General features: G+C 48.2%; 2 protein-coding genes across 2 annotated transcripts in view; both read right to left on the bottom strand.

Moving 5' to 3' along the window:
• The window catches only part of LOC137467702 (uncharacterized), a 271,260-nt gene that overhangs the window by 255,222 nt on the left and 3,951 nt on the right, over positions 1 to 12,087 (bottom strand). The window lies entirely within an intron of this gene.
• LOC137467705 (serine/threonine-protein kinase PAK 1-like) lies at positions 5,583 to 11,600 on the bottom strand. Its single transcript, XM_068179143.1, has 8 exons — positions 11,404 to 11,600; positions 11,031 to 11,094; positions 10,276 to 10,324; positions 9,413 to 9,525; positions 8,667 to 8,784; positions 7,722 to 7,821; positions 7,075 to 7,271; positions 5,583 to 5,861 (listed from the first exon to the last, which is right to left on the bottom strand). Exons 2-8 carry the CDS (start codon positions 11,078 to 11,080, stop codon positions 5,598 to 5,600), a joined length of 891 nt encoding a protein of 296 aa, XP_068035244.1. The 5' UTR covers positions 11,081 to 11,094; positions 11,404 to 11,600; the 3' UTR covers positions 5,583 to 5,597.

Raw genomic sequence — 12,087 nt, 5'->3', positions numbered from 1 at the left:
TTGTAGCTGCAGGAGGCGGCAGCCCGGCCCTGCAGGCCTCTTCCTGGCACCGGGCACATCCTCCGCTCTCAGAGCCCAAGCGGCAGCTGGCTGCTCCCGAGGGGAAGCGGAGCCCTGCTGGGCACAGCCCGGACCGGAGGCATTGGCCGTCTGGAGTCTGCCGCGGGGCAGAGAAAGGCGAGGGGCAGCCGAGGGCCGGTGGCCTGGCTGAGCTTTCCTACTCTTCTGCCGGCTGCCCTGTGGCTCCTGGGAAAGGAAAGGTTAGCAGTGTGTGCAGCACTCTGGGCACCGGGGGAGGGAGCCGGGCTGCTGGGCAGGCTGGAGCACAGGGCAGCGTCCTTCAGGCACGGCAGCTCTGCCAGGGGACCCGCGGCCAGCGGGAGGCAGTGACAGCTTGTCAGGTCCCGTCTGCAGGAGCCAGCGCCTCACACAGCTCTGGGAGGAAGCGCCTGCGCTCCTGCAGTTCTGCACTGAGCCAGAGCAAAGGTGTGCAATGCAGAGCGTTTGGCAGAAATATTCAGGGCCAGCAGGCCAGCCGGCTTTGTGCTCTCTGGCGCACAGCAAGCGCTGTGCAACGCAGCTCTGAGCTGCTGGGAGAGAGGAATTGGGGATGGGCCTGAAGTGAGTCAAGGGGTTAGCTGAAAATGTAATTCGGATAATTGAAAACTGCAGATGAGCTGAGGGGCCAGCTGGGACTATAACTAGGATAGTAGAAGATTGCATATTTTAGTTAAGATTTTGAAATTAGTTAAGAAGCTAAGTTAGTAATACAGCTAGCAAAAATCACGTACCTTAGTTAAAGAGTACCAAATATATTAGGAAAGTAAAGTTAGGAGTGACAGGGATAGATGAAGCAATTGTGAAGGAGCAGAGACCATAGAAATACCTTGCCTTACGAATAATCAAACAGTTAGAAGGGGCTTGGACCGTGACCAGCAGGTCAAAAAGTCCTGCCAACTGGCCATGGGTGAAGAGTTCACCATGAGGAAGACAGCTTCCTTCCTCCCATACGACTACTCCCTCATTTCAAAATCCCACTGACTCAATTAAGGGAGTACAATTGCACAGCAGTAACAGATATTCAGCTGATTATAATATGAAGGGGGCAGGTAATAATGATGTATTATGCATTCTTAGAAACCGTGTGAATATGTAAAACCTTTTCTGTATAAATAGAGAGCAGGAGTCTGCAACTCTTGCACATGTCTTTGGAAACTATTTCACATGTGTCCAGCACTGCAATAAATACCCTTCTTTTCCACTGTAATTAGTTGAAGAGTCGTCTGTCCGTGCTTCAAGAGTTGTGCTAGAGTAGTGAAGAGATTTGCAAGGGAGCAGAAGAGTTTCAATAGGCAATTTTTGGAAGAGATGGAAGCCTCTTCTGACTGAAGGGGAAGCCATTTGGAATGGAGTACTGATCCCAAAGTCCACACAATACTGCACCAAAGGATTAGACCCTGCTCTCTTCAGTACCTTCTAATTGATCCTGCCTAAGTTCTGGTTCTACTGCACATCAGCCAGGGCTCAGACCTGTGTTCCGGGGCTGTTCTTCCTCTCAGAACTAATGGCTCAGCTCTCTCTCACTGACATATTGCTTACCCGAGGCCAGTCTCTTCCATATCCCTTATAAAAGGAATTTATCTTTGATCTCCAAATTTTGCATGCATGCCTGCATGAAAAAAAACCCTACAATACAAACCTTCAGGAGAATCATGGCATAAAGGCACATTCCAAGCACACAGTGCCAGCTCACATCCAATGTTTCCTTCTCAAGGATCTCCCAGTCCTTCTCCACAGGGCTGCTCTCAATCCGTTCATCACCCCTGCTGTTCTGCTAAGTTCTGGAATATGCCTTTCTAAAGAGGAGGCATTTCACACACTGGGAAAAAAAAGTCGTAAGTCTAAGGAAAGGAGGCTGAGCCAAGTGGTGGCATTGAAATACAGGTGGGGTAGACATTCCTCTTCGATGAGAGGAATGCTTTGCAGGTTTGGGGTGTGTAATGTAACATTTGGGGAAGGAGAAAAAGGCACAGAAATTCAGGCTTTCAGCAGCTGAGAGGTGGCAGTGTTAGAACACGCAGCAGTTGGTGAAAGCCATCTCTCTCCTTCAGGTTCCTGCTGTGTGGGAAGGTGCTGGCAGTTGTGATGGCTCCACTAACCCTTTGCTGGGAGGATGATCTATACCAGGGGAGAGCAGAAAGCTGCCATGGTGAGCAGAACATGCTCAGAGCATTACAGTTCAGAGAATGATACTGCCCCTGAAGTGCAAAAAGCTTGAAAGCATCTAATTCTGTGCAGCACTGCTGTACAAATTTTCTCTTCTAGAACGTGCCCCTTTTCGTATTCTGCAGGTGAATTATCTGTCTTTTACAGAATACATGGGGTTTTTTCTTACGGTTTTTGGGAGAACTCTCAAGTCTATTTTTATTTGCATTTCACATCCAGCATTTATACAGATTTTTTAAATTGTTCTTTTGTAAATACTTGGGGAACAAATACCCAACCATTTTTTATTCCTTTGGGATATTGTGATTAATATTATTAGAAAGAAAACCTTGCTGAACAAGTGTGAAAACACAGACAAAGGGGAAATAGCATAAAAGTCTTTTAAAACAGGGCGTATAATGAGGACTGAAGAACTGCAGAGCTGAGTAATTCCTCCAAGAGTGACTTCTCCAAGAACTGCCAAGATACTTCCTTAAATCAAGGGAAATGTGACCTGCAGCCATACAAAGTACAGCCAAAGGAAATGAAAACCCTTTGGAAAAGAGGGCATTTTGCCAGTGACATCAATCTGTCTGGATAACTGAGGGATGCCCAAGTGCTTCTCTTGGACTCAACCACACTGACAGTGCTAAAGGGGCTGTAATCAGAAACAAAGCCCCGACCCTCCCAGCTCCTCTGATCTCTGAGGACCAGCTGGCATGCAAGGGCACTGATTTTCTGCTCAATTCCCAAACACCATGCTTACTGATTCCCTGGGCTGCAAAAAGGCACAGGAGCTGTTCACCTGAAAGTGATGTGCAAGGCTCTACTGCCTGGCATGGCATCAGAACAGCTCCTTCTGCACCAACATCCCTGCCCCAAACTATGTTTTCTCGTGCAAAAATATTGCATCAGCCAGAACTTCCTCCATGCAAACTAAAATTCTAGCAGAATCTTTGCCAGTGGTGGAAAAAGGGTGGAAAGTGTGAGAAAAAGCACCTTTGCTCTCTGGAGAAGGAGAAATTACACAGGGCTTCTCCTTCTACCAAAAAAAAAAAAAAAAAAAAACCAAAAAAGATGGATATGTCAGCTACTCCAGTGTCTAAAGTACTTGGATGCAGAAGAGAGGGGATGTTTGGCAGGGAAACAGCCCTTTTGGTGAGCACTGTCCTGTATGGATCTATGGAAGTGTGCCTGAAGGTCACAACAGTGATGGCTGTGATGGCAACAGTGGAACGGCTGCTGGCTCTAGCTGAGTACCGATATTGAAATGTTAATTAGCTAATTGCTCTGTTTGTTTTCTCTAAACTACCTGGAGATAACTGCCCTCCCACCTCCCCCCGCCTTCCCCCCACTGTTGCCATTCTGGGACTAAAATGCAAACAAAAAACCCTTGGGATCATGGGAGTGTTTTTAGGGGATAAAAACATCCCTAAATAAAGAACTAATCACAGTAGAGGGGGCTAGACAAATGCCCTAGCTGAGGAAGAGGGGAAAGACATTGCGTGATCGACTTTTGCCCACCACCATCACCTCCAAAAGACTAGACTAGAGTAGGCTGTGGGAAGCAGAGATGGAGAGACAGAACTTCCTAGTGCTGCCACAAGGAAAGAAGAGGGGATAGCTGCTGCTCTGGACTTCAGTGACAGACTCTGCACACCTGCTTCCTTTTGGCTACCTGGGAAAGGTACAACAGTGGCAGCGAGCTCCGTGTCGGGCCCCCTGCCCAGCTGATCTTTTTAATAAGACCTTAACATTAATAAAGGCATTAGCCCTGTTCATTTTATTCTCCACTTACAAACCATACCAAAGAAGCCATAAGCATGTCTTAGCACCAATAAAAAACAACTGGTAATTCAGAAGGAAATGCTGAGTTTTCTGAAGGGGTCAGAAGGAGGAGAATCATCCAAATGAGTTGATGCTTCAGAAACTTTATTTAATTACAATCCTACTCTATAAACCTATACTACAAAACTACTCAACAGTCCTACGCTAGAGTCCTACTCTACAATCCTACTCGAACTTGGTTATGGTGATAATATCTTGATTGTTACATTCTTGTCTTCTTCTGTTTCTTCACTGAGATGATGAGTGGTACCAGGGCGGACGGTGGCTTGGCTGATGTTACGAATGGATGCTGCCCACAGGAACAAAAAAACCCAAAAAAACAACAAAGAAGAGTGAACCATGACTTTCCAAGATTAGTGGTCCACAGACTCAATCAGGATTCCTCTAGTTTCTAGAAAGACCCAGGAAGAGGAGTAAGGGGACCATCTGCTCCCCAGTCATCATGTGCAGGACCTTGCCATCACAGGCAAACCTGGCCCAGAATCCCACTCATCCGTTTATTCTGGTTTCTCCATCTTGCTGGGATTTTTGCCCTGCCAGTGCTCTAGAAGTGGTGCTTTCTGTCCCTGGGGAGATTTCTTCCTTTCAGGAAACTCCAGTGACTCACATAGGTCCCTGTCTTTGAAAGACAGGCACTGTGCTAATTTCCACAGGGAGACAGAGCAGTGTCTACCTTTCCATGGCCTGCCCCTCCTGTGCTGGATGGCACCTTCCTTCCCAGCAGGTGCCAGCCCAGTGGCGCTGGCTCCAGCAGTTCCCTCTCTGCCACACAACCTGGCAGTAAGCCTGGGCCAGTTCCCCTCTGCCTGAGCATGCCAGGCAGCAGATGGGGCTGGGACAAGTCCCTCTCAGCTGTCCCTGTTTGCGTGCCAGAAAACTCTAAGGGTGGGGTGGGGGGCACAAACCAGAGGCTCACCGGGAGCCCCTCACAGCCTCTCCTGCCCGCAGCCAAATCTCTCCAGACTGCTCTGCCAGGACGGGCATCCTTGGGTTCCTCCACCACCATTTCATGGCTCTGTACCCTGCATTGCTCTACTTCAATTCTTTTGCCATTTTATAAAACAGAACGCCCCACCAAATTACAAACAGGGCGACAGAAACAGCCAGCAAACAGAACCTCTAAGGTTCTGTCCTCTAAGGAAATGTGGAGAGAGGTGGACTTACTCAGCTTTGTGAAGAATAGGCCCCAGGGAGACTTTATTGCCACTTTCTGAGACTTCAGAGTGGCTTTGAAGAAAGTGGAGGACCTCTTTTTTTTTTTAGGGCCAGTTACAATAGAATGTGGGCAAATACTTTTAAACACAAAGGGGATCTAATCAGAGTAGGTCTGAGGAAGAACTCGTTTACTCGAAGCATGGTGCAACCCTGGCACAGGTTGTCCCAAGAGCTTGTAGGTGCCCCATCCCTGCAGGTATCCAGGTCAGGTGGGAAAGGGCTCTGAGCAACCTGATCTCTTTAAAGATGTCCCTGCTCATTGCAGGACACTTGGACCAGATGACCTTCCCAGGGCCCTGCAAGCCCAGTGCAGCCCAGACTAGGATTCTTCATTTGAACAGCACCATGAGTGGAGGTGAGGAGGAAGGGGGCTCATCTGATGCCTCGGACCTCATTGGAGGAGGAGCCCCTCCCTCGGACACTGTTTCACCTGCAGCCCCTTTACATTTTACCTGCAGGAGCTCCTTGGCAGACCAGCGCTGTGCCTGGTCTGTCTGCAGGCAGCAGCTCAGGAAGTCGCGCAGGCAAGGCGAGAATCGGTTGGGCTGCTGCAGCAGCTTTGGTGTCCCTCTTGTGGCTATCAGGAGTTGAGGCTGGGGAAAAGGAAACACGAGGCTCCAGCTGCTTCTTTCCCATCTGTAACTGCTCTCCCAGATCCCGTTGTTTAGGCTCCACTCTGCAGGGCAGTTTCTGCCCTGGCAGAGACCCAGAGATTACTTTCTTTACCAACCAAAAACCCAAACCCCGATGCAGCCACAGCTTTTCCACATCCAGCAGATCTTGCCTTGGCAGCTGACTTCATTGACTGACCTAGCTGGTGGGAACTACATCAGCAAAAGCACGTTTTGCTTCTCTGAGCATTCACACCAGCCTGACAGGCTATTTGGAAGGGGGAGTTTGTCCTATCCATACTATTTCCAAGGATTATTACATGAAAGGCATATTTGCAGTGCTTGTTGGTCCCTTTAGCACTGCTTCCACGAAACAAAAATCATCAAGGTTTTTTTTTCTCCTCTTGAAAAAAATGCAGATGCAGAATCCATCTAAAATAGACAGAAATAACAATGGAAAGAGGCCTGGGAGTCTCCATGAAGATGCCCACCACAACAGGAACAGCTCTGTGCTGGTGGCACTGAGAAAGATGATGACCAAAGAGACTTTGTTACTTTCATCTTCAACCCAGAGGAAAATTTCCTTCACTTTCCCCACACCCCCAGAGGTCACAAAGAGGGTTTTATCCTGTCTCTCTGCAGCTGTGCTCAGCCACTGGACATGGTGGAGAGCTGGAGTCCTCACTATCCTTAGAACTGTGCAAGCCAGGGATGGCCCTGCTGCTGTGGTAAAGGAGCACAGCACCAGCGTCAACCGCCCACGTTTCTTTTTTCTTTTCCCTTTTCTCTTCCTTTTCCATTTTCTTTTTTCTTTTTCTATAAAATTGAAATTAGGAAGATTCCATCTCCATTTTGAAGGATATTTATCACACATCCAACCGTTCCACTGAAAAATTCTTTTTCTTCAGAGACAGAGCTCCAACATTGTTCAAAAAGCAAATGAAAAATGTCAAGCATGGCTGGAGGCCAAAACGGCAGGTTTCTTAACTGGTTAGGTTTCTGAACTGGTTACCTTCCTCTTCCCTACTGATGCAACCAAATCAACAGCAGATGCTGATGTGCTGCAGGGACATTTTTTAGAAGGGGACCTTGGTGGAAGTGGTGCCAGCAGATGGCAATGGGATTTTGTCCAGTGGCACACAGAACATGGGACAGGTGAGAAAGACAGCGGGATCAGTGAGTATTTGGACCTTACCAAAACAGGAGTTTCACTCCAGTAAGGAACTTCTTGTTCCACCATTTCGATGCCCACGATTCCAAAAGACCATATGTCCACCTTGGGGCCATATGCTTGACCTGTCACCACTTCAGGCGCCATCCACCCAGAAGTGCCGGCCACTGAGCTCCGTCTACTCTGCTCAGGGGTGTGCTGAGCAAAGAGGCCAAAGTCAGCTGTGGAGAAAAAAACATACCATGAAAGCCAGCTCAAGTTAGGAAATCAAGCAAAAGAGTTCCCCACTCTCAGTCTAAGAATGTGCTGTTGAATCTCCTGGAGAACTGTCCATGCTCAGTTTCCTTGGGGCTTTAGCCAAGGAAGTATGAAATTGGCCACTTCCAAAATATCCCGGGTTTTTTAGCGCTGCTCACAGCAGTGGCCTTTATTCCCCTGAAGCTTTACATTGTAGCTCCCTCCCTCTGGAAGGGACACACACTGAGCAACGCCACTCTTGACTTCTCCTGGTCCCTTATTTATACCTCTGTGCACGTTGCAACTGTGTCATCAGCTCACGGCGGGGGGCCCTGCACTGCCACCAGCACCATTTCTGGGGAGCTGGCAGTCGCTCAAAGCAGCCCCACACCCCACATCCCTGGAATGCTGCACCTGACCAAGAAGATACTGACCCAGCTTGACAGAGCCGTCGGTTCTGAGAAGGATGTTGCTGCTCCTCACGTCTCGGTGGATCACGTGGTTTGAGTGAAGAAAATCCAGTCCCTGCAGGCACTGAGAGAGAAAAGAGAAACAGGAGGGAAAAATTAGTGATGTGATTTCAACACGCAAGTAAGGAAACAGCTCTAAAGATTCCCTCTGCAGGGGAATGGCGAGTAATGGCAGAACACAGTGCCATTGAGAGGAAGAGCTTGCTGCTGCAACACTTGCAGAGCGGGACCTTTCTAAGGAAAGGCATGTCAGCTTTGGAAAGAGCAACAGCACCTGCTGTTGTAGACTGCCCCCTGCAAACCAGCCAGGATGACTGCTGCTGCAGTGGATGTGCTTTCTGCATGCCGAGGACAAAGGAGGGTTTTGCCAAGAAAGAAAAAGTCCCTCCCTTTGGTGTGAAGTGGATCGCTTTGGGGTGGGAGGCTGCATGACAACGGTTTTGCTGCTGGCCTCAGCACAGGCTTGGAAGTATCACATCAGTTACCTTCCTGTAGCAAAGAGCATCTTGGCTGCACTACGGTCCTTTTCAGTTGAGGACTGTGAGAAATGAGTCTCTCTTTTTTTCTTTGCTGATCATTTCAAATCCTGCCACCAGCACCTTTGCTTTTACAGGCAAGAAATGCAGTGCAGACAGGCTCGAGACAACAGTTTAGGGAGGCAAGGTGAGAACAGCAAATACAACTACATGAGGCAGAGTGAGAATACAACAGCAGGAGATATGAGTACACGAACTGAGTACAATGAGTGCAGGGGCACTGGCAGGCAGTTCACTTGAGATGCTTTTACTTGCCCGTAGCATACCAGCAACACAGAAACAAAGCTTGGAACATGAAATCACTCCAGGTCTGAGCCCCTGTTTCCCAGACAATCCTGCCCAAGCCCTTGGCAGCACAGGTGGGATTGCTGACCTCCCGACTGATGGTTGCCATCTCGTCTTCACACAGGTAGGTCTTGCTGATGACATCGCTCAGAGTGCCTCCGTCCATGTACTCCACGACCAGCCAGAATTGCTTATCCACAAGGTAGCTGGAAGAAGGAAACAAGAGCATGGAGATAAACGTGCATGGCTGGGTTGTTTTCTTGATTGATTCTTGTTTCCGAGTCCCTTTGTGACAAGGACAGAGTAAAAGGAATAGACATTCCCTCTAGGCTGCGCATTGTTTGCAATCTGTCTCAGGAAGAAAGGCACAGCTGTGAAAAAGGAGATGTCTTAAATAGCCAGCAAGTAAAAACTGCAGTTTAGGAGCAGATAAAAAAACCTGTCAAACTGTGTGTTTCTGGAAATAAGCACCTAGTCTTCCTGGCATGCAAAGCAATGGAAAAGAGGGGACACAATCCAAGGGAAATCCATGTTAGTTTGTCTGGGCGGAAGAGGACTCTTGAAAAAAATCAAGCCCCAAAACAATGCGGTGGCTGTGAACTTACAGGCTATTGATTTAGTAAGATATGACTGATGCAGGTTTTTGAATAATTTCAAACCATGTGCACCAGGGAAGACTCATGCAGACAAGATGCACTCTCTTCCCATCCACTGGAGATGAGCAGAGCAACAATAATTATCCAATAATTACAGCTCTCTTTTCTGCCAGTGAACAAAAGTGGAATTTTACCTTGCATGTTTGCAATATGTAAACAAACATTCACGACAACTCACCTGTCTAAATAGTTGACCAGGTGGGGATTCTTATTTGTCTTCATGACCCTAAGTTCATTGACTTTTAGTTCCTTCTTCCTCAGTCCTTGGAGATTTATTTTCTTTATGGCCACCTAAAATGACACTGAAAATCAGTAACTTTGGAAGTTGGTGGCACAAGACCACAAGGCACATGGAGCGAGTGATTTTGCAATGACACAACTGAGCTGTGCCAAACTGCCTTGCGATTAGGCATTGCAATAATTAGGAAGTGACATTGCAACAGCCCGTTTCTCTGCTCCCTTGGAGGCCAGTTACAGGACACGTGGCCACTGAGGCTTTGCCTTGTCCACTTGGCAACAGAGGTGTCTCAACTATCACCCACAAACTTGTGAGCACACTCCCTGACACTTTGCATGGGATTCAGAAGAAGTAATCCATGCCTTAATACTCTGTGGATACATCTTGGGCTATGGGCAGGGCTTAGGGCTTTTAGGGACACCTTGCAGATCTCTCCCTATGTGCAGTTCTGAAGTGCAGCACTGCAGGTGGCTAAGGAACTACCAGTAACTATCAGATGTATTTGCTGGCAGCCAGAAATGAGAATTCAGGACTCTGAAGCTGTAGCCCCAAAGAACAGTGAGATGCTCAAAGGTACCACCTTTGTTTTAGCAATTGAGAGCAAATGGGCACATCCTTCTCTGAAAGGAACTGCTGCCCTCTCTGCCTTCCTTCTGGCCGCTGAGAAGGACAAAGACTATCCCAAATGCATTTTGCAGGCTGGTACCAGTCTGTGCTTCTTTTGCCTTTTCAGCACAGCTCTACTCAAAGCTCCAGCTGCAGCTGCTCACACCAGAGGGTCTGCGGGGGATGTTGACATTTACCTGTCCTACTGTGGCATTGTCAAATGCTCTGCAAACATCTCCAAAAGTCCTAGAAACAAAAAAGCAGCAAAGAAAGAGGAAGCCATTTAGATCTTGCAGTGAAAGCCAGCCCACAGAGGAGATCTCTGCTGTAAATGCCTAAAACCTGCAGGATGCAGGCGAGCTCTGCCAGAAGGCAGATGATGCATCTTCCTCTCAAGTGCATGGGCACTGGGCCTGTCCCTGAAGCATTGCCATTTACTGCCTCAGCTCCTAAAGAGAGCTCCTTCTTTCATCTCGGGTTTCAGTTCTAAACTGTGCAGTTTTTATCCTGACCATGTAGTATTTCCGTCAGCAATCCTTTGGAAAGGAATTGTCCTGAGAACTGTTATCTGACAGCTATCAGGGAGCAGGTTGCTCTTTCAGGCAAGCAAGTTTCTTTCCCTTTTATTAGTGTGGCTGTATGATTTGGAGATATACCAAAATGCTAAGGAAATTAACACAGAACTGTCCCACACTTGGGAGACAAGGAGATCTTCCAGGTCCTGTTCCTTGCTGCAGGCAAGACCTTGGCAGCACGGAGGTGTCTCTGACAATGCCTTCTGGGTACACTCACAAATTCTGAGCAGCACTGAGAAATGGGACAATCTACCCCCAGTGTCTGAACATGGGGATAGATGTCTGTTTGCAGGTGGCCTGACTTCACACTGGATAGATATTCCGCCAGAAAAACATCTGGCCCATGGTTGTGTAGAAGTAACTGTGGTTGGACTCACCCTCTGCCAATATATTCCAGTTCAGTGTATTTCATCATGGGATTTTCCATGTTCACTATTTTCCCTGAGGGAAACAAAATGCAAGATGCTCACTTTAAAGCAGAGATCCCAGCTTCCAGGAGATACAAAAGGCAGACCCAGAGCCTGGAGCTTTGAACCCTTTGTGGTCGGCTCCTGGGTAACCACAACAACCAGGCAGACAGCTCTGCAGCACAGGTGGCCAGCACAGAGACTGATTTTCTACAGCATTTCCTGTGGGGAAATGTCTCTAAATGTCCCTGGGACACCAAACTCAGGAAAAGCATTTGGTACAGCTATGCTGACACCTGCACACGAGACACTGTCCCTCAGACAAGAAATACAGCAGACGTACTCAGTAGCTCCAGGGAGTCACCCTTGATCTCCTGTTGCTGAGCAGCAGCTGGGTGAGCACCGGAGATGAACAAACTGCCCCGGCTCCACTTCTCAGGCTGGGGAGCAAAGGCTCCTTTAGACAATGGTGCTGCTGCAGCAGGTTTGGTGACAAAGCCCTTGTAGATCTGTGACAAGAAATGAGTTTATGTCAGAAAGGTGGCTGGCAGAGATTAGCCTGAGATCCCATTTCAAATGCAAGCCCTTAGGAAGGTGCTGTCAGCCACATGCAGGGCTCTTAAGTGGGTTTTTTCTGATGTCCACTTCTCAAACTGGATGGGTCAAAACCAAAGGCTAGTTCTACTCGAGTTCATGGCCAGATTCATGTTCCATTGTTATGGATTTTCTGAAGGATCACTGCCACAATGACCATTCTACTTCCTCTCAAGGATTCCTTTCCCCCTCCAAGGGCTTCAGACACACTTGCATCTCCTTGTTCAAATGTTCTGCCTCCTCCCACTGGGTCCTCTTTTCCTGCACCATCTTCAGGTCATGCTCAACCTGTAGCACCTTTGGTGGGGACAGTTCCTGTGCCTCACGCCAGCCTCGGGGTTCTTCATTGCCACTCATTTGCTGGAAGTCTTTGCTGACTGCCTGGTGAGATGTCAACACTTGCACCTCAAGTCAAACAGAACAAAGCAGTCAG

This window comes from Anomalospiza imberbis, unplaced genomic scaffold (genome assembly GCF_031753505.1).
Source record: "Anomalospiza imberbis isolate Cuckoo-Finch-1a 21T00152 unplaced genomic scaffold, ASM3175350v1 scaffold_76, whole genome shotgun sequence".
Lineage (NCBI taxonomy): Eukaryota > Metazoa > Chordata > Aves > Passeriformes > Viduidae > Anomalospiza > Anomalospiza imberbis.
Note: the sequence above shows the minus strand (reverse complement) of the source record. Positions and strands in the feature narration are given on the sequence as shown.